We start from the raw sequence: 22,042 nt of genomic DNA on the forward strand, positions 1-22,042 counted from the left end.
CTGATTTTCTGAGCTGCATCACATCTGAAACTTTTCTCCAAGTAAGATCATCCCAAGTTACTCTACTTACTCTCATCTGTTTGAAAATGTGCCTCAATGCCTTTTTCTGTAGAATTTACTAGAGGCCCATCCCACATCAATTTTCCATCAATCAATTTAAATAAATACAAATGGCCAACGTACTGGCAGTACGGATAATGATCATCATTTCAATGCTAATAGACCCTACTAAGACTTCCCTGTAGTATTACTATTTAAAATTTAGTAATGACTCAAATCACTACAGACAAGTCAGACATGGCACCTGTGGCAAATCTGCCTTTGAATGCTATATAAGAGGGCTATGCATTCACTTTGTCATATTCGGGTCAGCATGTACTTTGGAAAGCAGACAGAATTCAGTTTTTAACTACTCTGTTAAAAGTATTAGTGAACAATACACTGCCCCAATGGTTTGCTGTCTGTCACTGTAGCAAAAACCCAGTGACAACTTAAGTATGTTCTGTATGTGAAAACCTTTGGCTTTGTAAGATTTCCTGAGTGGGATGGGACATCAACTTGGCCTTCCAAAGGTTGATCATCTATGTAATGTGGCATGGACTCTACAAAGCAATCCATAATCAGTGCATATATATTTCAAGAAAAGAGCCATTAGCATACAGCAGAGTTCCTGGATTACGGTTCTCAAGCAGAGGCTTTGATGAGCTTTTAGCCTATAAAGGAGGAGGTTTCCCAGAGGATTAGAAGCATATTCTGACACCAGTTACCAGGTCTTTTGTTTCACTTTAGAGCATGGCTGCATAAAAGAGGCTGAATAAGAATGGGCTTATTATGAAACTCAGTTTCACTTCACTGGTGACAGGGAATGTGTCAGATGTCTCAGGCGGGTGCCAACATCTCTAACATAACCAACTATCTGGAATAACTGTAGGACTTGGGGGACCATCTCTAGGAACTCAATGTATTTAGCAGCCCTAGACTCTTGCTCACTTGTTAGCAAATGGTAACTTTTTTTTTTTTTTTTAATTTTTTTTGAGACGGAGTCTCGCTCTGTTGCCCAGGCTGGAGTGCAGAGCATATGGTAACTTTATAATAAGGTTACCATTTGTACCTCTGTAGGCTAAGAGTCCACGACACATTACATAGATGATAAACCTTACATAAAGTCAAAACAAGCAATTCAAAGGTGTTATATTTTCTCCAATACATCTTTTCTCAATCGAGCCTGCAGTAGAGATCACGTCTTTTTTTTGCCACACTGACGTCCAGAGCTTATCTGTGATTGCAGGAAGGTCAAAATTGCTAAAACTGCTTGGGAGCCAACTCAGAAAGACTGCCAGCAATGGACAGCTGTAAAATGTGACAGCAATTTCCCCAGCAATTTCCATTATTTTCTGAAGAGGGTAATGAAGATGTTCTATTAAACCATCAGACCAAATTAGGTTTTTGTGTTTTGTGTTTTAACAAATATGTATTGTTTATCTGCCCTTTCTTGGACACTGTAGGGATATAAAGACATAATAATCCCTGCTCTCAAGGAACTTCAAGTCTGCTGGGAAAGAACACAAACCAAGTAACACCAGAAAGATGCTGCTGCTTTTCAGTTCTATACAAGTACCTAGAGTGCTATTCAAGCACCAAAAATGCTTCCAGTCCTCTAGAAAATTCCAGGCTACCAGCCTTTCTAACTATACATTCTCCCACTTATGGCCTAAATTCTCTAGGGCCATCACTTTCTCTATAATTAGTTATAAAACATTACATCTGCCTCTCTAGCAATTTAATTAATTAATTAATTAATTTTTTTGAGACTGAGTCTCGCTCAGTCGCCCAGGCTGGAGCACAGTGGCGCGATCTTGGCTTAACAGCAACCCCTGCCTCCCGGGTTCAAGCAATTCTTCTGCCTCAGCCTCCTGAGTAGCTCGGACTACAGGCACGTGCCACCGCGCCTGGCTGATTTTTTGTATTTTTAATAAAGATGGGGTTTCACCATGTTAGCCAGGATGGTCTCAGTCTCCCAACCTCGTGATCCCCCCCGCCTCTTCCTCCCCAAGTGCTGAGATTACAGGTGTGAGCCACGGTGCCCGGCCTCTCTAGCAATTTTTACTCTTTTCGTCTCTATATTTGCTTCTTCCTCTCAGCCTACAAAACATACACCGAAGTTCTTATACTTAGAGCCCCAAGAGAAAATCTCCTTGATCTCCCTCTAGGGACTTTTGCAACCTTATGGCTTTCCTCCTATTCCTTTCTCCAAGTCCTCTTCATTTCCCATCCTCCATCCATAGACATCCCTCAGAGCACAATTCTTTCCTCCTCCAATCTCGGCAATCTTGTGCACTTTACCATCACTCAAACTTTCAAATCTAATGTGGACTACTAAAACCAGTTCCAGCCTCAGTTCCACTGTCAGGCCACCTCAGATTCATTGTGCGCAAAGCTAAACACACGGAAGACTCATAATGCCTACAGCTCACTTTCAAATGGCTCCACAAAATTAACATATAGAGATAAGAGAGAGACAGAGCAAACATGGTGAAATTTTGCTGAGGAATCAGGGTGAAGGGTGAGAGTTTGGTGTACCATTCTTTTAACTTTTCCTGTAGCTGTGAAAATGGTCAAACTAAAGCAGCTGGGAAAAACATGTAGGGTCAGAATCAAAGACAGAAATCATTGTCCTTGCCTTTTAGGAAGTTTATAATCTATTTAATTTGTCTAATCTAATCTAATCTAAAAGTTAGCCATGTAGATCTGGGAGTTCAATAACTGATTTAGTAAAAAACTCAAATATATAATCAAACTGCAAATATTTACTGAAGACCTACTAAGTGGCAGCAACATGCTAAGCATTGTATGTGATCAACAAAGCAAATAACAAAACCTTTTCTTAACCCTGCGGACAGGGTCTATACATCTCTGCCTCCCTCAAGCCAGTTCATCCTCCTGCCTTATTTATTTCTGTTAATGCACCACCAACTTTCCCAACACCCAGAAGAACCTGACTCCTTTTCAAGTCCTCCATATCGAAATCAGTGGCTAAGTCCTATGGATTCTACTGTCTTCTACCTCTCCTTCCTCTCCACTTTGATGGCCACCACTTATACCCCAGACCATCTTGACCTTCCACCTGAACTACTGCAGCAATCTCCAAGTCTCTTGGTTCCTACTGAGCTCCACTCAATCCTTGCTCTGTCTCTACCCAGATAGCCAACTCTATCTGAATGACAGCCCCTACTCAAAAGGGTTTTAATGATTCTCCAGCATTTACAAAATAAAATTTAAAGCCTTAGCCTGACACTGAAGAACACAAGCTTTATCTATTACTATTTATTCTCCCATTAATGTTTCTTACTCTCCAGACACAGCTTTTACTCACTTCTGCCCAATAGTGTCCTTTTTCTGTCTTCCCTCTGCTGTCCTGGCTTACACTGTTTCCTCCATCAGGAATATCTCTTATTCTTCCCCACACCATTTCTCACCTCCTCCATGAAGCCTTCCCAGATCACTAAGTTCTCCAGCCACAATCCCTCAAACTCAAGTCAAAGTAATCTCTCACTCCTCTGAAACTTTATAACATGATATCTGCATTTTATTATTTGCCAAATAATATTTATATTTCCAAGTACCATTCAAAATCTGAGTGTGCAAGTCTTATCATCCTGACTAGATTATGAACTCCTTGAAAGTAGTGCCTTTTCTTTTTTCTTTTATTTTTTGAGACAGGGTCTCACTCTGTCGCCCAGGCCGGAGTGCAGTGGTGTGATCTCGGCTCACTGCAACCTCTGCCTCCAGGGCTCAAGTGATTCTCCCTCCTCAGCCTCGAGAGTAGCTGGGATTACGGGCGCGCATCACCACGCCCGGCTAATTTTTGTATTTTTGGGAGAGACGAGGTTTCACCATGTTGGCCAGGCTGGTCTCAAACTCCTGACCTCAGGTGATCCACCCACCTCGGCCTCCCAAAGTGCTGGGATTACAGGCGTGAGCCACCATGCCCAGCTTGTGCCTTTTCATTTATAACAGGCCCTCAAAGTTTGTGACAGAAATTTAACATCAGTGTTCTTAACAAGAATGCCCAAAAACTGTGAGTGCTGCCTTCTAAGCTATAAGCATTTTTCTCAAAATACTGATTAATATTTTAACAGTGGTATAGCTGTTTATTGTGATAAAATATATATAACATGAAATTTGCCATTTAACCATTTCAAGTGTACAATTTAGTGTCATTAATTACATTCACAATATTGTGCAACCATCACCATTATTTCCAAAATTTTTACCACCTCAGAAAGAAACTCGGTATTCATTAAGAAATAACTCCCCTGGCCGGGCGCGGTGGCTCACGCCTGTAATCCCAGCACTTTGGGAGGCTGAGGCGGGCGGATCACAAGGTCAGGAAATCAAGACCACGGTGAAACCCCGTCTCTACTAAAAATACAAAAAATTAGCCGGGCGCGGTGGCAGGCGCCTGTAGTCCCAGCTACTCAGGAGGCTGAGGCGGGAGAATGGCGTGAACTTGGGAGACGGAGCTTGCAGTGAGCAGAGGTCGGGCCACTGCACTCCAGCCTGGGCGACAGAGTGAGACCCCGTCTTAAAAAAAAAAAAAAGGTTATACTAAGTGAAATAAACTAGACCCAAAAAGACAAATAGTGTATGATTCCACTTATATGAAATACCTAGAATAGGCAAACTCGTAAGGACAGACAGTAGATTAGAGGTTTTCAGGGACTGAGGGGTAGGGGAGAATGGGGAGTTATTTCTTTTTTTTTTTTTTTTTGAGACGGAGTCTTGCTCTGTCCCCCTGCTTGGAGTGCAGTGGCGCCATCTCGGCTCACTGCAAGCTCCGCCTCCCGGGATCACGCCATTCTCCTGCCTCAGCTTGCCGAGTAGCTGGGACTACAGGCGCCCGCCACCGCGCCCGGCTAATTTTTTGTATTTTTAGTAGAGACGGGGTTTCACCGTGGTCTCGATTTCCTGACCTTGTGATCCGCCCACCTCAGCCTCCCAAGGTGCTGGGATTACAGGCGTGAGCCACCGCGCCTGGCCAGGGGAGTTATTTCTTAACGAATACAGAGTTTCTTTTAAGAGACGGGCTTTCACCGTGTTCGCCAGGATGGTCTGGATCTCCTGACCTTGTGATCTGCCCGCCTCAGGCAGGCCACCTGAGGTGGCTTACAGGCGTGAGCCACCACACCCGGCCCACTTAGTATAACATTTTTAAGGTTCATCCATGTTGTATCCATGCATCAGAACTTCATTCCTTTTTATAAACGAATATTCCATTTTATGTATTAACCACATTTTGTTTACCCACTCATCTATTGACAGACACTTGGGTTTTTTCCACTTTTTGCCTACTATGAATAATGCTATGAATACTGACATACAAGTTTGAGCCTCTGTTTTTAATTATTCAGGGTACATAGCTAGGCGTAAAATTACTGGGTCATACGGTAATTCTGTTTAGCTTTCTGAGGAATAACAATAGTATAGTTTTACAATCCAGATACAGTCTTTTGGTAAACACAACCACCACAAGACTTCCTACTCATCTGAAAGGCAATTCATTTCCAGATAGGTTTCTTTCCTCTCTAATAGGAAAGGACCCTGGTGTTGATCTAATTCCCAACAGCCTGACCCTAGTATGGGTGCTATTTTGATTGTGCTGAAACCCCAGTCTCCTGGTTGTCACAATTTTTCAACACTGCCTCTACATGCATAAAGGTATACACAGTGCAATGATGAAACTAAACATCATTCAGATGTCTAAGTCACACTTCTATCCTTAACGCATTTAGTAACATCAGATAAATGAAAGATACTAAAAGGAAGAATACTTTCCAGCACATAAGATACAGGGTTTTGTCAAGGATGACTTCTGCTGAACCTATTTCTTATACCCAAACAACCATTTAAAACATGATGAACCTGGACAAGGTATGTAACACTCCACCGTTGCAAGAAAAGGATCTCTTTTTCATTCTGAACCATGATGAGCAGCCTGGGACTTCTGAACTGACATCTCATTACCATTACCACCAATTCAAGGAGGTAGTGGAATGTCACAAAAATACAATATAAATTCACAGAAACTAGGTGGAAGTATACAAAGTGCTAACTTGGAGCATCTGGGTGCAATGAGCAGGATCAGAAGAAGTCATCAGGACTATCTTTTGCTTTTTACTCCGCAAACCTCTGTATTTGAATTTTTCAAAAACATGTATTCTTGCATAATACAATGGCTTAAAACTATTTAAAATATAGGCAGTGTTAGAAAAAAAAAAAAAAAGCTATCAAAAGAAGGCTAATTGGAAATTCTGTCACATACAGAAAAACTAGTATCAGGGCCAGTCACCACGGCTCATGCCTGTAATCCCAGCACTTTGGAAGGGCAAAGTGGGTGGACCACTTGAGGCCAGGAGTTTAAGATCAGCCTGGCCAACAGGTGAAACCCGGTCTCTACAAAAAATACAATGAATTAACCAAGCGTAGTGTCAAGCGCCTGTAGTTTCTGCTACTTGGGGGCCTGAGGCAGGAGGATAGCTTGAGCCCGTGCTTGAAGTGTTTAATGACTTTTCAGGCATTTTATCCTAAAATAGCACCCCATCTGAATTTTTAGGTTAAGTCACCACTGAGACATTTACTCATGATACAAATGTATTCATTAAATAAAATCTGAAGTTTAAAGGACTTAGGCAAACTATGCCATTTAGTTGTACAGACATACTGTCTACAGACATTCATGTCTACAGGCTAGTTATAACCAGTGAATTTAGCAAAGTTTGAGCCCTGGGTTATAAATAACGGCTGCAAAACTGACTCTAGCGGCCCAGACTTCATCAGCTATCTAAAAGGCATAATTTTACAATCTAAGATCTGGCACACTTTAGGGAATCATTACAAAGTTAACATATTTTTTCCCCTAAAAGAATAGAGCCAAATGATATGGGAATAAAAGCCTAACTAAAATGAAGAGTGAGTTGGGAAACTATTTTGTGTGCGCGCACACACACACACACAAATAGTTCAGAGATACTAAATTAAGTTCAGAGATACTAAAATTAAGAATTTGATTTCTACGGCAACATAAAGCAGTTTGAAAATACTTACTTAAAATTACTTTCGACCGGGTCATTGAACACAATCTGTACTGTGTTCTAAAAAATATCCACCCAACATAATATACAACATTAAGAATTTAATTTTATGTTTTCACACATTATAATATATTGAGCAACTGCATTTCACATAAGTTTTGATGCTCAGTAACTTCAAATATTTTTGCCAAGTGCTAAAATTAGTGAACACAATCAGTGCACCTTCCTTCAAGAGGTGCAATTCTTCTGATTTGCAATAATCAACTGTTTACTGAGAAGTTACTATGTGCCAAATGCCATATTTTAATAACATGTTTAAAACTACATACTGAATGCTGACTGAAGAAAGGAAGTATAGCAAAGGGTAGAAATATAAGACAGACTAATGAAAACCAATTATGTAACTCATTCAAATCTCATGCTTTCATGCTGAGGGTAATTTTAAACATGTATGCACTTAATATATCGCTTAATTCATAGATTTTCATTGGATGCTGACTTCAAAAAGTATCACCAAGGCCGGGCGTGGTGGCTCACGCCTGTAATCCCAGCACTCTGGGAGGCAGAGGCAGGTGGATGACAAGGTCGGGAGTTCAAGACCAGCCTGGCCAATATGGTGAAACCCCCGTCTCTACCCAAATTCAAAAACTAGCTGGGCATGGTGGCACGTGCCTGTAATCCTAGCTACTCAGGAGGCTGAGGCAGGAGAATTGCTTGAACCGGGACCCGGGACGTGGAGGCTGCAGTGAGCTGAGATCACGCCACTGCACTCCAGCCTGGGCTACAGAGTGAGACTCCGTCTCAAAAAGAAAAAAAAAAATAAATAAAATAAATAATCTATCTTTATCTCCAATAAAGTACATTAAAATATTAAATAATTAAATCCCAAAAGGTAACAGCACAAAACGTAAAACCAAACTCATTTAAGAGAGCTAAATACTGGGACTACTATATAACATTAAGACAGCACCATTAGTAAGCCAACCAAAAGTAAAAATTTTAATTCACATTACTCAAACGGCCCCAGTGGAAAATAAAATCATCTTTATTGTTAAAAGACAATGTCATAGACATTCTCTTGCAAAATGAAGATGCCTCGTATTTTCTCTGAAATCAGAGATTTTTCTAAAAATTTAGTATTTTGAGCTTTGTCTCCCTAACACCAATCACCCAACGGGCACCCAGTTTGGAGCATCCCCTGACCACAGGTAATGCCCAAACATTTCACTTAAAGAGGTAATTGGGAGGGTTTCCCAAAGATAAAAAAGTTCCACATGCCTCAGGAGCATAAATCTCTCACACATAAACTCAGTTAAAATGATGTGAAACTTAAGTGTACTTATGCTGTTTTTTAAAATGATTAATCCCATGAAAATCTTCAAATGGTTTATAATTTTAGATTTGATTGTGCTTATTCAGAAGAAAGCCATTATATGTTTTAATCAATGTTATCAATAACACACATATAAGAGACCACAATACCGCAGGAGCAATAACTAGACAGCACAGATCTACCTTGGGGAATGTACACGGACTCCACACAAACAACCAAGGGAAGCTACAGGCTTCCATTTGAACCACCACCATCAAAACAATGAGTTAGGCCTAAGTCTTATTGTTTCTCCACTTCTCAACCATCTTGAGAGATTATTGGCCATGAAAGAATTCCCCAGAATGATTAAGTGCTTCAATTATAAACTATAGTTTAAGACCGTATCAAACTCAAAACGACTTTCCTTACAAAACAGGACAAAGTTTCACCGAAAAGCATCCCACACCTAATCACCATTAAGAACGAATGTAACCAAAATGGCAATAGTTTTATATTTAACCCACTAATTTTTTTACAAAGTTCACTGTTAATAAACAAAATATTTCATTTAGCTTTTCAACCTATTCCCACACACTCATCTTAAAAATTGTGTACAGCCACTGAATACTTTGTTGTCAGTAACTTCTACTCCTACCAATAAGTTGAGAGTATTTCTGAAATCTCACATTCCTTTCCAACGCCGATACTGAGAACTAGGTTAAATGTTATACTTAATTTTTAAAGTATGGGAGTTATAGGACCTCCATTAAATGAATGGCTCTACTCTAATACATAGTTGTAAGTCACCCCTCACTTCACTGTTGATCTAGTAAAGTCATCAAGTCTTCCAGCTTGACTCAACAGTAGCAAAATGGCTTCTCTAAATAAAGTTGCAATCAACAAACCCTTAGAAAGCTGGTTTCAATTTGTTTTGAAACTGAAACACACGTATGTACATAGTCTGAATAAAGCAAGTGAAAAAAACACCCCCATGAAAGAGTTGAAACTCACAATATAAAGGAAAACCTTTATCAAAGCTAGAAATTGTTTCCTGAATTGCTCTGTCAAAAGTCTAATAAAAAATCTATATGCTACAGAGTGTTTGAAGATCCAGTGTTTAACTCTACGTTCTCTTAGCACAGATTGAGTAAGAGATTACTATAGCAAAGCAGTTTTCCAAACCAAAATGTCCTTCGCATCTAAAAGGTTTTGCATCATCCTTAATGGCATACCAAAGACCCATGATTAGGCAAGGATACACCTTTAAATTTACTTTAGTTTTGTTTCATATATGTAAAACTCCATTCCAAATAAATCCATTACTTCTCCTCAACAGTACTGAGCTTGTCAGAGGCTCATCAAAACATTATACTCAGATTAATAAATTTCAGCTGTTACGTGATGTTAGTGCCATAACAAGCATTAGCCAAAGAATAAAAGAAAAAGTATATAATAAAAAGAAAAACCCAAGACAATGGTTATAAGAATTTAAAAATGAAAAAAATCTGAAAAGCAACTCACCTGCAGTTAGGTGGAGGATCTAAAGTGATGTCCGCCAGCTCCTTCTGAATTCTGGAGTGGGGGAAATGAGAAAGACAAACACAAGAAACATTAAGGCGTGGAAGCCTCCCACCTGTAACGTGCAGGTCTGCAGAGAAACCTAAGCGCGATCACTGGATTCTACTGGGCAAAGAGGAAACTACACATCAAGAGCTTCAGGTCCCTAGTTTAGGAAAAAACTTTTCACGGAGGCAGTGAGGCGGCCTGGACTCATCTACGAAGTTTGACTTCCAACCTTGCCTCGCAAACCAGGGCAGTTCTATTCCTCGGTGTTTTCTATTTAGGACCTAATTTTAAAGTTTCTCACTTGCGGACCGGTTTCCTCAGTCCCTCCCCTGCACCTCCTCTCCCCAGGCCGGAGAGATCACAGCCATCGGTCCGTGGGAAGGACGCCAGCCTCCAGCCTTCCTTGCCCCTTGGGGCCCTTTCACCCCTCAGATGCCCCCATGCCCACCCCGGCAGGGCGCCCCCCACAGGTCAAAGGTCCGAAGCCTCGCCCGACACCAGACCCGCCCGGAGTCCTCAGTGACGACGCCAACATGGCCGCTCCCCACGAGGCCCCTCGGGCCCGAGTGACCTGCCAGCCGTCGCGGGGTGCCCGGGAGGCCCAGACTGCAGGTCGCTCCCTAGCGGTGGGCTGCCACCGCCCGGCCACCCCGCCCCCACCCCGCGCGCGCCCCCGACGGCTCGCGCCTCGCCGGTGAAGTTGCGGGCGGGGGAGGGGAACAGGGTGCCCGCACGGGGGCTGTTCCACGCCGCCCCAGCTCACCTCTCCCAGCGCCCAGAACCTCGGCCCGAGGCCGCGCGCGAAAGCAGGGCGCGAACACCCCCGCCTGCACCTCGGGCACCACCGACCCCCAGTGGCCGGCCCGCGGCCGCACAGGTGCACCGGACCCTGCCTCCGCCCCGCACGCTCGCCCGGACTCTCGGCCCACCTCCCCGGACCTGCTTTTCCCAGGGCGTCCTCTAACTTCCCGGGGTCTGCCCACTTCCTTTTCCATGGTCCGCTTTCTAGCTCACACTGGGCACAGACCGGGGACCTGCAGTTTTCTCCCTCCGCAGCAACCCTCGACTTCACAAAGGGCCCCATCCCCCACTCGTAGGCCGAAGCCACCAGGCAGTTCACACCAAGCCCTGGCCTTTGTCTTTTGCTTACCTAGGCACTTAGAGCATCAATTAATACGACAAAGTTTGGGGACTCTAAGCTTCTTCACCTTCTAAACGGTGCCTAATTTTATAACCTTTCCTCCTCCTATCATATAAAGCTCAGTGGGGCTATGTTACAACTTAAAAATCTCACCGAGGCAGCACTGTAGTTAAAAAAAATTTAAACACACACACATACACAGAGCAATCGAATTCACAAAGGATGCGTTTCCTTTTCCAAAGGTTTTCTGCGGGTAGGAGGACGGGCTAGCTATATGTAATGAGGAATAGGTTTTAAGGACGACGACTGGGGGAGGTTCTATAAACCTTCCTACTGGAGGACATTTCCTGTCCCTACAAATCTGTCAACTTTAGAAAGGGGTTTGTTTACAATCTCAATTGACACGTATTTGTGTCCTGCTAAATTCTACTGCTACCAAAAAGCGCTTCATTTCTGAGACATTCATACTCCTGCTGTTTGACTCATGACTGTACATTAGACTCAAAGTTTGGAACATTGGTTTCCTGATTCTTTACCTGCATCTTTTCGAATAACTATTTTAAGACCTTCACACGTAGGCAAAAATTTCCTCCCCGGAGCACAACGCATATAAAAATACATATTGACTTGTCTTCCTTGCCAACCCAACTCCCACTATAAAATAGTCATGAAAAAGGTAGTTGTTTCTTTAATACCTAAGAAGTGTTAATACCAAAAAGCTTTATCAACTTCATCTTGACAGACAGCATTTGCAATTCCAAAAAACTGGCAAGAGATTTGCAGGACTAACTCATACCTATTTCCAGAGAGTCATTCTTGTTCAGACCACTTGCAATGGGGGGCCTTCCTCTACCCACGATTTAGAAACCACTTTCCAACATGCAGTTAGCAGCCTGTTAGTCTGCCAATTCAGGCTTCTTTTTCACTCCTTCTCCTGGTGAATGTGCCCCTTCCAATTCTATGGGCAACACCTACCTTTCAAATCAATATACTTCACAGAACAGCCTCTATAGGGTCCCACTAACATCAATTTTCCCCATTCTCTTTCCTGGATACACTGTCCCTCTCCTTTTTTTTTTTTTTTTTTTTTTTTTTTTTTACCTTTTGCTATTAACCTTAGGTCTGCTTTAACACTAATAGCTACTCTTTCAGCAAGATTATCAAGGAGCTAAATTCATTGCAAAAACAAAACAAAAGCACTGATGTTAATTTATAGGTAAAATTACTATTTGTAGCTTCCCGAACCTTTCATTTTTCTACACCTACCATCTCTTTTCCAGAACTTTCAGATAAATTTTTAACTTGTTTAAAATAAAAGGACAAAGTACGTCTAGTGAAAAAAATCCCCCTCTCTGTAATTCACTCACAATAAAAGCAGAGTATTTTCTAGTTGATAACTGGGTCTTTACCCCCAAATATATTCATGTACACCAGGGATATCCAGCAAAATATAAAAATGCAAATTACCAAAAGCAAGTATCCCAGCTTGAGCACGTGAGGCCAAAAAGTGAATGAGGATCAAAGAGCCTAGAGGATTGAGGTGGGGGGCAGTGTTAAGGAAGGGCCTGTCCCAAGTGGGCAGAGTAGATGCCAGGTTCCAGGAAAACCGCACAGAGCTAATCAGTGAGGGTCAGTTAGGCCTCCTGAGAAGCTGTACAATCAAACCAAACCTATAAAAATGAGAACAATCTTGCAGACGCACCTTGCCACTTAAGACCTCCACACTATTTTTAAAAAGTCACTCATTCATCAGCTCATGGTTAGGTCACCAAAACACTGCCAAGTTTTCAAATTACAAGTCAGGCAAAATGACAGAACAAACTCTCAAACCCTGACTTTCAGGCTCACTACTCAGTGGAGAGATCTAAAGTCTCATGTTCCACTTTATTTTAAAAATTTTTAAGACGGGTATCCCTATCTAACCCATCATTTGGACTTCTTACTATCTTCCTGGTTTGCCACCTTTTTAACAACTGCCTAACTCTGATGGCAGAAGGATTTATGAAAGGATGTCTCAGGGCTCCTAGGAATCCACTAAAGATTATTTTAAGGGTCATGGCGATCAGAGGATATTACTGAAGGATGGCAGGAGTAACAAGTAGCTACCTCCAGAGCCTTAAGAGGAAAAGAATAAAGAAAAAGAGAGACTGCTTAAATTGAAAAAATAAAGCAACGTAACATTTTCACAGCATGAGGACAGCAAATAGCATGAAAAAAAGACAAGTTTCCCTGAAATTTGGTAAACTGAAGTTTTTAAAGAGAACAAAAGAGAACCACAAAAATAACCTAGAATAACTATTTTATAATCACTTACTGATTCATTCATTTGCCTCAACTCTCAGAAAAATCTCTTTAAATTCCACCATAAAACACGTCTTCACCTACTCAATTTTGTACCTGCTAATACGAGTTTTATTCCTTATGCAATTTGTGAAGAAAGCTCTATTTAGAAAAGATCATCCATGCAACAGGTGAGGAGAAGGTAAAATGGTCACAGAATTCATTTTGATGCAGTTGTCTGGGCTGGTATTAGTTAATTAAGAAATGGGATGATGGCCTTGGGGAAGGTCACAGATCGACCATTAGTAGGACAAGAAATCTGAAATCAGATTTGGGGGTCACTAATAAAAGTAATGAAGATTCTTACAAACTTCAGCAAGAAATGCGAGAGGCAAGCCACAACAGCTGCATGCATGTGAGAAATGATTAAAAAAAAAAACAGAAGCAGCAATAGAGAAAATAATTAGGGCTTCCAAGGCCCTTCTTTCATTTTTAAGAACACATAAACCATGAGGAGCGTTTAAGCTATCCTCATTGGGAGGCAGACCAAATGCAGCAAGAGGCAGTTCGGATAATAGGAAGCCTATGGAAAAAAAAAAAAAGAGTACGGTACCTCTTGGCGCTGGTGGAGAGGAGTTTGGAGTTTTTGCTCATGCTGACTTTACTCTCCTTCTTCTTGGGGGTGTTTGTTTCTTTCTCGGTTTGCTGGTTGGAAGACGAAGATGAGGAGGAGCTGGTGCTGGCCCTCGAATCGTCATCCGACATAGCGAACCCCCCACCCCACCCCGCAAACAGCCCCTGCAGGGGGAGGGAAACAAAACAGAAACACACAAACCATGCAGCCAGTGTAAATAAGGAACTCGGGTGCTGTCAGGAGGGCATTGACCAGGGGCGCACGCGGCCGCCCACCGCCCTCCACTCGCTTTTCAAAGTCTGCAGGCCCATTAAGGCTTTTGCAAATCGGACGCGGCTTGTTTATTTTTGGCCCCAAGTGGGGAACGCTGTGGGAAAACGGTCTGGAGCTAGGAGAGCGGCCCCTCCCTCGCCCCCCGGGGCTCTCCGCTGGGCAGGGAGGGAGTAGCCCGGGAGGCGAAGGAGGGCAGGGCGGGGGCGCGGGGCGCCACGGCGGGGCAGGGAGGGAAGGTCCCGGCAGCCGGCCGGCCTCGGGGCTGTTTTTGTCCGCTTTCCGGGGGTCGTGGGGCGGGGGGCCGGTGGCCCGGGTGAGAGACTGTGGGGCCACGAGAGGAGTTTGGCGAGGTCGGGAAGAGAGGAGGGGCGGGAAGGAGTAAGAGAGGAAGCCGAAACAGGGGGACGGAGGCGGGGAGCGGGTGCCCGGGTGGGGGAAGGGAGAGGCCGGCGGGGGGCACGGGCGACAAGGCCCGAGGCCCCCCCGCGCCGCGCCCCGACGCCCCTCCCGGCCTGCCTGCCTCTGGGCCGCCCCGCTCACGGCTGTGCGGCCGGGAGGGGGTCCGGAGCACACGCCCGATCGCCACTCCTGGAGGGGGATAGGGGCTGCGGCGGGGAGTGGGGGGGGGGGGCCGGCCTCCGCAGCGAAGAAATAACAATGAGCCCTTCCGCCCCGGAGGGGTTAATCCCCGTGAGCCCCCGCCCCTGGGGAAAACGGGGCTCCCCCAACTCCCCCCCACCCCCGCTCCCGGCCCCCTCGGTGGCCAGTGGGGGGCTCTTGGGGCAGCGCTGACAGTTCGAGCCACAATGACCCCCGCCCCCGATGCGGGCGGCCCCCGCACCCCAAGCGGCCCGGGGTCCCTGCCCATCCCCCGCGGGCGGGCCCCGGACCCCTGGGGCTCCCCAGCCCCTCTCCGCTCCCCCCTCCGGCCCCGTGCCCGGCGGCCCGGCGGCCCCGGCGGCGCGAGTCGGGGGAGGCGGCGAGGGGTGTCCCCGAGGCCCGGCGGCGCGGCCGGGGGGCGGCGGGCCGCTGGGGGGATCCCCGTACCTCTCTTTGTGTCTGGCTCCTCCGTGCCGCCGCGGCGGCTGCTGCTGCGGCTGCGGCTGGGCCTGGCCACTCGTGTCTCTCTCGCTGGGAGAGAAGCGGAAGTGCAGCAACAGCAACTATTAAACAGGCAATGGCTTCCCCCAGCCACACACGCTCGCACACACACCACTCCTCCGCCGCCGCCGCCTCCTCCTCCTCCTCCTCGCCCTCACCCCTCCCCCACCCGGCCCGGTCCCACCCACCCTCGCTCCCCTCCCCCTGCAACACCTCCTGGGGGTGCGCGAGGAAGACCCAGGAGACCCCAGGAAACCGTGCCCCCCCACACACCCCCACCCCAGCGCCTCCTCCGGACGCCCGGGAAGGGGGCGAGGGGTGTGAATTTTCTCTTAAGTGGTTTGGGAACCTGGATTCTGGGCGGGAGAGGGGAAGCCAATGGAGATGGGGTCGCTGGGAGTGATTGGAACTGGATGGAATAGGGGGGTCACGAGAGAAAGTTCTTTCCAGTGAGGGCTTTTGGAAAGGAGAGGGGTAGGGAGGTGGCAAATTGGTGGAAAAGATGGTAATCTGGTGGTGGCAAAGACTTTAGAGAATGCAGCGGGAACTCCACCTAAAAAGCGATTAAAGAGAATAAAAAAATCACACAACAGGGGTTTTCTTTGGACTGACACTTGCTTCTCCTTCTAGCAATTTACCTGCTAGGAGCAGAGGTCAGTTTAGGCACGCCTGTGAGAAAATCCCAAACCAGGAATTTTCTGCTCAGGTCACGCGAGGCACGTGCAGTTTTACAATATTAGATTCTTCCAGTCACTTTTTATAGAAAGTGATGTGGTTTTATAAGAGTGATACAAAGGTTTTGGTGACAGGTAAAACCAACGTGTAACGGGGCTTGCGAATGTGAGAAATCACTGGGTATAAGCTATATACTACTGAATTAGACTGGATTTAGAATTTTTGGTGTCATTTTACATTAGATACAAGGTTTGGTTTTTGGAAATTGGATGGAAAGTTCTGGGGATCGCAGTGCTTTCGTTAGCTACATATAAATGCTATTCAAATAATATTTTTGAAATGATCAGCAGTTCTTCTGAATTGTTCCTTATGTAGCATTTTTGCCAAATTTGTTTTTTTAATATTAATCTGTCAAATTACGATTTAGTTTCTCACGTATTTGTCATTTCAGTTGAAGGGAACTGAAGAGATGTGTGCCATTCAGATACACCAGTGCCACACATACAAGGTCTTGTACATTAAGGAGACAGCCTCAGATTTCCATAGCTCACTCTAAATTATCTCATTCAAACTGCCATCATTTTCCGCGCAACAGTGGCTTCAGTTACTACAGGACAACACAAGATATACGCCCATGGCATATCCAGTAACCAGGAAAACAAGCATTCTCACGACCCAGCCGAACTGCTTCTTACCATCAACCTGAAACTCCAGCTTTATCAAGACTCATAAAGTAATTGTGCATGCTTCTTGCTCAATCCCTACCAGGAAACCTGTATCTGCCAGGAGTTGTCACAGAATAAGAAGTTCAAAAGCTGGGCGATATCTTCAGGGTCATAATTTCAGCCTCCTGCTTCCGGACAGAACTATTTCTCCACCACTGAAATGCATATAGATTTTGAAAAAGTCTCCAGACATAACCTTTCTTAAGTGTTTGGTTCCAGGAGTCGTGGTAGAGTATATAAAAATGATGACGTCTCTGCTGTGTATTTGAAACATTTTTTAAACTTCTGAAAAACCGATTGTATTTTTGTTCTGATGAAAAGGTGTAAATTCAGGAGAAAACAATAAGCAGATGAAATAAACTCAGGATGAAGAAAATAATCTAAAAATAGTTATTAAAATTGAAATTTCCTCCTATGAAAATTTGGATTTCTGATACTTAAAAATATATATCTACATGATGAATACAACCAGTAAAGTCATGTGTTATAAAGACAAGAACTAGCAGAGATCACAGGAAAATAAAAGGCTTGATTTGCTGAAGTGATCAAGACAGTAGCTGAATTTTTTCTTTAATATTGGTTTGCATAAATTGAATACCAGCTATAATAATAATTCTTTTGAAACAGAACATGATATTGATATTTTGTGTTGCGTTACTGATGCTTGGGTTGGACTGATTCCTTGTGAAAGAAATCATGAAATCTAACGGCTCCTCCTATATGGAAAAGTGGTTTCCCAACCACCTGTCTGGAAGGTTTCTGGCCCTCTTTTGTGTACCATTCCCTCTAATCTCCAATACCAGCTAGCTTAGTTTAGTGCTTTATGGTTTTGGCATGACCTGATGAGAGGGAATAAAAACTTTAAAATGTTTAGAAAAGAATCCAGTCCTCTCAGAAGACTAATCTTTATGTCAAATTATTTTTAAGACCTGTATACAGCTGTCTTAGAGGAAAAAAATTCATACACAACTTTCTATCTCTCCTTGTTATTAACTACAAGGCCTAGAAAGCTAAATTGACCTCCCTGAGCCTCAGTTCCCTCATCCATAAAAGGCAGGAATACCTGTGCTCTACTGACTGGCAGGGTCAAATGTGTATCTGTAAATAAGGTGATTTATTAGCTGTTATGCAAAGTAAATTATTAATAATTCCACTCGAGTGGAATTTTCTTAGGACATGGATTTGGGGTTTTTTTTTTGTTGTTGCTTTCATGTTTGTTTTTTTTTGGTCACCAGGGTAGAAAAGAAGACATGGGATTTTTATAACCTAAAATTGGTGAAAATATAAGAAACCTTCCAGGAGAAACATACAGTCAATCACAGGATTTTATGCCTAGAAGGGGTCACAGGAATCACAGGATTTTATGCCTAGAAGGGGTCTAAGATATCTTCTAGTTCATACTCTTCACGTTACAGATAAAGAAATCAAGGCAAAGAAAGCCAGTATGTCGGCCGGGCGCAGTGGCTCATGTCTGTAATCCCAGCACTTTGAGAGGCCGAAGCAGGTGGATCACGAGGTCAGGAAATCGATACCATCCTGGCCAAGATGGCGAAACCCCGTCTCTATTAAAAATACAAAAATTATCTGGGCTTGATGGCACATGCCTGGAATCCCAGCTACTCGGGAAGCTCAAGCAAGAGAATCTCTTGAACCAGTGAGTCTTGATCGGAGGTTGCAGTGAGCCAAGATCGCGCCACTGTGCTCCAGCCTGACTACAGAGTGAGACTCCGTCTCAAAAAAAAAAAAAAGCCAGAAAGCTGGTATGTCTTATCCAAGGTCATGCAGTAAATTGGTGGCAAAATTGTTGTTATGACCCATGCTATCCACAGATGATCTTGTCAGTTCTGGCAATATTGGAGTGGGAGAAGAACCTCAATTACATTGCAGAAAAATATATTAAATATAAAAGGGCTGGGTACAGTGGCTCACGCCTGTAATTCCAGCACTTTGGGAGGCCAAGGCAGGCAGATTGCTTGAGCCCAGGAATTCGAGACCAGCCTGGGCAACATGGAAGACCCTGTCTCCACAAAAAATGCAAAAATTAGCCAGGCTTGGTGGCTCATGCCTGTGGTCCCAGATACTTGGGAGGTTGAAGTGGGAGAATCACCTGAGCCCCAGAGGTTGAGGCTGCAGTGAGCTATGATTGTGCCACTGCACTCCAACCTGGGTGGTGGGAGTGAGACCCTGTCTCAAAATAAGTAAATAAATTAAATATAATATTCTCTGATAATATTTTTGAGAATATGTTAACAATCAAGACAGTTGGGAAAGTGGGAACATGGAAGCAAGCTAAGGGAATCACTGAATTTGTAACATTTGCTTGAACTAATGACTGCTATTGAAGTTCCCCACCCCCACCCTCATCCTAAGAATCGTCCCATTATTTATTTATTTTGCCTGTGTGGTTATCTTTTAAATAGATAATACATTTTCGTGCTATATTATTCTAAAGAAACCAGAGAATATGCCATGAAAATATCTTTCTGCCCCTTCCCCCACCCCTCATTTCCTTTGGAGAAAGCAGTTTTCTGTTGTAGTCTATGCATGTGTAAGCAAATGCATACATATGCATTGAATGCTTTGATAGTAATGCTCAATTTACTATCAATTTTACTCAATTTACTCAGTTTTAAAAAGCACATCCAGTCACAGAAGCCCAAGTAGTTACACTGTGACGTCTTGTGGACTTTGAGAAAGTGGGCTCCAGTTTTTATTAGTACCTATTCCTGGTTTTCAGAATGACCCAACTCTCCTTCAAGTCATCTTTAGAGTATCAAGTACATTTAAGTAGAAGCACTTGAAGATCAAGGTGCTAGTTGATCCCTAGGAGGTGAAATATTATAGTTGAAAGAAGGAGACTTGGTTTAACTTTTTGACTTGTTGCTTACGCTGAAATTCAAGTATTCCATAAAGATTCTCTTTGGCCAGTTTCATGTCCAAAGAATTGTCAAGCAAGTTAACGTTTGTTAATATAGTTTTTTAACTTACCTTACGGCTGAATAGAAAGGATTTTCTTTGGCAGGCTTGGTGGCTCACGCTGATAATCCCAGCACTTTGGGAGGCTGAGGTGGGCGGATCACCTGAGGTCAGGAGTTTGAGACCACCCTGGCCAACATGGTGAAACCCTGTCTCTACTAAAAATATAAAAATTAGCTGGGTATGGTGGTACGTGCCTGTAATCCCAGTTACTCAGGAGGCTGAGGCAGGAGAATCTCTTGAACCCAGGCGACAGAGGTTGCAGTGAGCCGAGATCATGCCATTGCACTCCAGCCTTGGTGACAGAGTAAGACTCCATCAAAAAAAAAAAAAAAAAAAAAAGAAAAGATTTCCTTTTTCCGTCCAAAGAAAAAAATTCTTGTGTTTGTAACTTATAAAGAATTTATGTAAAGCCTTTCTGGGAAAAATGGACTCACTGGATTTCACTCGGCTTCTTTCATTTTGTAGTTCTCCTTTGGCTGAAAAATCTATTCCTTGTAAGAAAGATAAGGAAAGTTCAAAAAGAAGGGTCGATTCCATAAAGATGAATGTGATCTGGGGCATTTACCTTCAATTTGGGTCATTTTTCCATAGGCCTTTAAAAAAGAAATAGCACTGATCCCATTGAAGGACCCTAAGTACTGTTATACTTTATTGGCCTGAATATTGCTATCACAGGAACGTAGGACAGAGCTAAATTATTTTTTCTACCACATGGAGGCATTGAACAACCATGTGATTTTCAAAATTTATCAAGACTTAGTAAGAGTCTAATGTCTCAGGCAAGGGCAAAATGGTTGATTTGATGTCCACAAAAGGATAGTGATTATTATGGAAGTACTCTTTCACATGAAAGTACCTATTTTTTAAACAAACTAGCCTTCTTCAACTTTCTATACATTGATCACACAAGAATAGATTATATTAGAATATGTAGGATTATAATTTGAGCAGTTTGGTTCATTAGTCTCTGAAACCTTTGCCTGAATCGAACAGTCTTCCAGTTTACTGAGATTTGGAGGAATAAAATAGTAGGGAATAAATATTTTTATTTCATGCTCTCAATTATCTATCGTGAAACTTTTAAAAAATATCAACTTCTCCACAGTCCCATGGTGTGGCAAATCTATAGTCAGGGATCCAATTTGAATCGAAAATTTACCTCAATAATTATAAACCCCAGAAGCAATTGGCAGCAAAGATACCAATCTCGACTTGCCTACAGGACACGTTCTGTCTTTGCCACCGATTGTACTCATGGCTGTGCCTCAAATAAATTAATCAACAAATATTTATTAATTAGTCTGCGTAGGCTAAGTACAGTGCTAAGTGCTATGACAGATGTAAAAAGTTGTTTTTTTTTTTTTTCTTTTTAGAGACAGGGTCTTGCTCTGTTACCCAGGCTGAAGGGAAGTGGCTCAATCATAGCTCGCTGTAACCTCAAATTCCTGGGATCAAGAAATCTTCTTGCTTTGGCTTCCCCAGGGGAGTCACTGGGATTACAGGCATGAGCTACCACACTGGACCCAAGATGTAAAGAGTTCCAAGAAGTACCCTCTGGCCTCCAGTAAAGACTAGAGGAAAAGGTATTAGAGCTGAGCCTAGAAGGACAAGTAGGGCTTGGGAAGATGAAGAGACATTCTCAGGTATTGAAATGACGTTGAAAATGATGTGGAAAAACATCAGACCTGAAATAGACTATTATTAAAATATAAAATTACATATATAAATTATAAACTGTAAAATATTATATTATCAAAATAATATTTTATTAGAAACAAAAAGAAACTGGTCTTTATTCTTTAAAAGCATCACTGGCATGAAAGACAAGGAAAAATTGAGACTCTAGATTAAAGGAGACTAAAGAAGCACAAGAACTAAATATAATATGTGATCCTGATCAGACCCTGTACTGAACGGCAAAAAAATTACAAAGAACAATGGGTCAATTGAAAAAATTAGAGTATGGAAGTTAGATTAAAGTATTGTATCAGTGCTAAATATCCTGAAGTTGAAAACTATATGAAGAATATTTTTGCTTTTAGGAAATAGACACTGAGCTATGAAGGTGTAAAGGCACGTGATGTCTGCAAACTATTTCAAATAGTTAAGGAAAAATGTTACTAATTGATAAATCTGGGTAAATGGTATATGGATGTTTTCTGTATTATTTTTGTGACTTTTCCATAAATTTGAAACTTAAAAAATATATATATGTAGTTACCTCAGAGGAAATGAAATGGAGTGGAATGAAGGAGAGATTGCTAA

At 43.0% G+C, this 22,042-nt stretch overlaps 1 protein-coding gene across 3 annotated transcripts in view; it reads right to left on the minus strand.

The window, feature by feature from the left end:
- UBE2E1 (ubiquitin conjugating enzyme E2 E1) overlaps nucleotides 1-15,551 on the minus strand; it is an 85,016-nt gene extending 69,465 nt beyond the window's left edge. Inside the window, exons 1-3 of one of the 3 annotated variants that reach the window (XM_050779517.1) lie at nucleotides 15,345-15,551; nucleotides 14,004-14,188; nucleotides 9,925-9,975 (exon numbers count right to left, since the gene is read on the minus strand). In XM_050779517.1, the coding sequence (XP_050635474.1) occupies nucleotides 9,925-9,975; nucleotides 14,004-14,155 (203 nt within the window). In that variant the 5' untranslated portion in view covers nucleotides 14,156-14,188; nucleotides 15,345-15,551. Of the gene's footprint in view, nucleotides 1-9,924; nucleotides 9,976-10,908; nucleotides 11,071-14,003; nucleotides 14,189-15,344 lie in introns of those variants that run through there. The other 2 variants (XM_050779519.1, XM_050779518.1) reach the window with 2 other exon arrangements.
- Between the last annotated feature and the right edge of the window lie 6,491 nt (nucleotides 15,552-22,042).

This window comes from Macaca thibetana, chromosome 2, assembly GCF_024542745.1.
Source record: "Macaca thibetana thibetana isolate TM-01 chromosome 2, ASM2454274v1, whole genome shotgun sequence".
In the NCBI taxonomy this organism is placed as follows: Eukaryota; Metazoa; Chordata; class Mammalia; order Primates; family Cercopithecidae; genus Macaca; species Macaca thibetana.